The sequence below is a fragment of the Emiliania huxleyi genome (genome assembly GCF_000372725.1).
Source record: "Emiliania huxleyi CCMP1516 unplaced genomic scaffold EMIHUscaffold_9769, whole genome shotgun sequence".
Taxonomy (NCBI): Eukaryota; Haptophyta; order Isochrysidales; family Noelaerhabdaceae; genus Emiliania; species Emiliania huxleyi.
The window spans coordinates 1-1,153 of record NW_005194770.1 but is presented as its reverse complement, the minus strand read 5'-3'; the positions used below and the strand labels follow the sequence as shown (position 1 = coordinate 1,153).

Genomic DNA, 1,153 nt, shown 5'->3' with positions numbered 1-1,153 from the left:
CCGGGATGGAGTGAGATCTTGCGGGGCAGGGCGTGGGCTAGTGCGCGAGGGCGCAGGCAAGTGCCAGAGGGCATGGGGGTGGGCGCCACCCTGGGGCTACCCGTAGCATTGTCGGCTCAGTGATGGGTATCCCCTGCGAACGCGCTATGCGCACCCCCCAGGTCTAGGGCTCTCTACACGATGGTTATGAAACAAGCAAGAAAGACACATGAAGAGAAACACATCGCTCTCGGGCCCCCACAGACATACACCCCGCACACCGCCGCCCTGCGAGGCAGAAGCGAGAAAGGGAGTGAAAAAAGAAAAATGCCCCCCGAGATTTCTGCCTCACCCTGATCGAGCATGCGCGCCGCGTGTCGCCGCTACGTTCAGGGCTGCAGCAGGTGGCTCCTCGTCCTGTTGCTCATCTCCCGCCTTGATTCAGCGCAGCCGTTCGCTCCACGGTCCGCCCTGGTGCTACGAACCTGCCCCAGCGCGTCGCTATTCGCTGGAGGCCCGCCCGCGCTGCTCCGGAGGCGCGGGCGTGGGCGAGAGCGGCTCGCGGTCGCAGTTGCGTCGGCCGGCGCGGCGGACGAGGCGCCGGACGCGGATTTGGCCTCCGCGTGGCTCGACGAGGCCGATGCCGGCGTGCTGAGCGACGGGACGGCGGCCGAGGTTGACGCCGCCGCAGCGCACAGCCTCGCGGCGTCTGGCGCGGCGCTGCTGATTGACCTGCGGACGGCGCGCCAGTTCGCGCGAGGGCACCCTGCAGGTGGGAGTGCAGCCCGCCCCTCCCCTCGGGGCGCTCTCGCCTCGAAGAACGCCCCGCAACCCATGCTGCATGCGCCTCGAATGCGCCCCGAGAACGCCGGCCTAACACGCCCATGCTGCACCACACCCCCCGTGCACCACACACCGCATCGCTGCGCCCTCTGCTCTCCGCACAGGCGCGGCCAGCATCCCGGCGGGCGAACCGGGCCCCTCGGGCCTCTTGTTCCACTTTCGGGAGGGGTTCGAGGCCGACGTGGAGGTGGTCGCCGTGCTCGCCGTCACCCCCTCACACCGCCCCTCTCCCCCGCCCCTCTCGCCCCTCGGGCAGGCAACGACGAGAAGCTAGAGGAGGAGGAGCTGCCAGACGAGGCGCTGGAGGAGGAGGGACAACTCGTAGCGCCGC

The 1,153-nt window shown here is 69.4% G+C and overlaps 1 protein-coding gene across 1 annotated transcript; it reads left to right on the top strand.

Moving 5' to 3' along the window:
- Positions 1-342: 342 nt before the first annotated feature.
- Positions 343-1,096, top strand: EMIHUDRAFT_259775 (hypothetical protein; the record flags this gene model as incomplete). Its single annotated transcript, XM_005756357.1, has 3 exons — positions 343-751; positions 927-1,009; positions 1,079-1,096. 3 exons carry the CDS (start codon positions 343-345, stop codon positions 1,094-1,096), a joined length of 510 nt encoding a protein of 169 aa, XP_005756414.1.
- Positions 1,097-1,153: the final 57 nt, after the last annotated feature.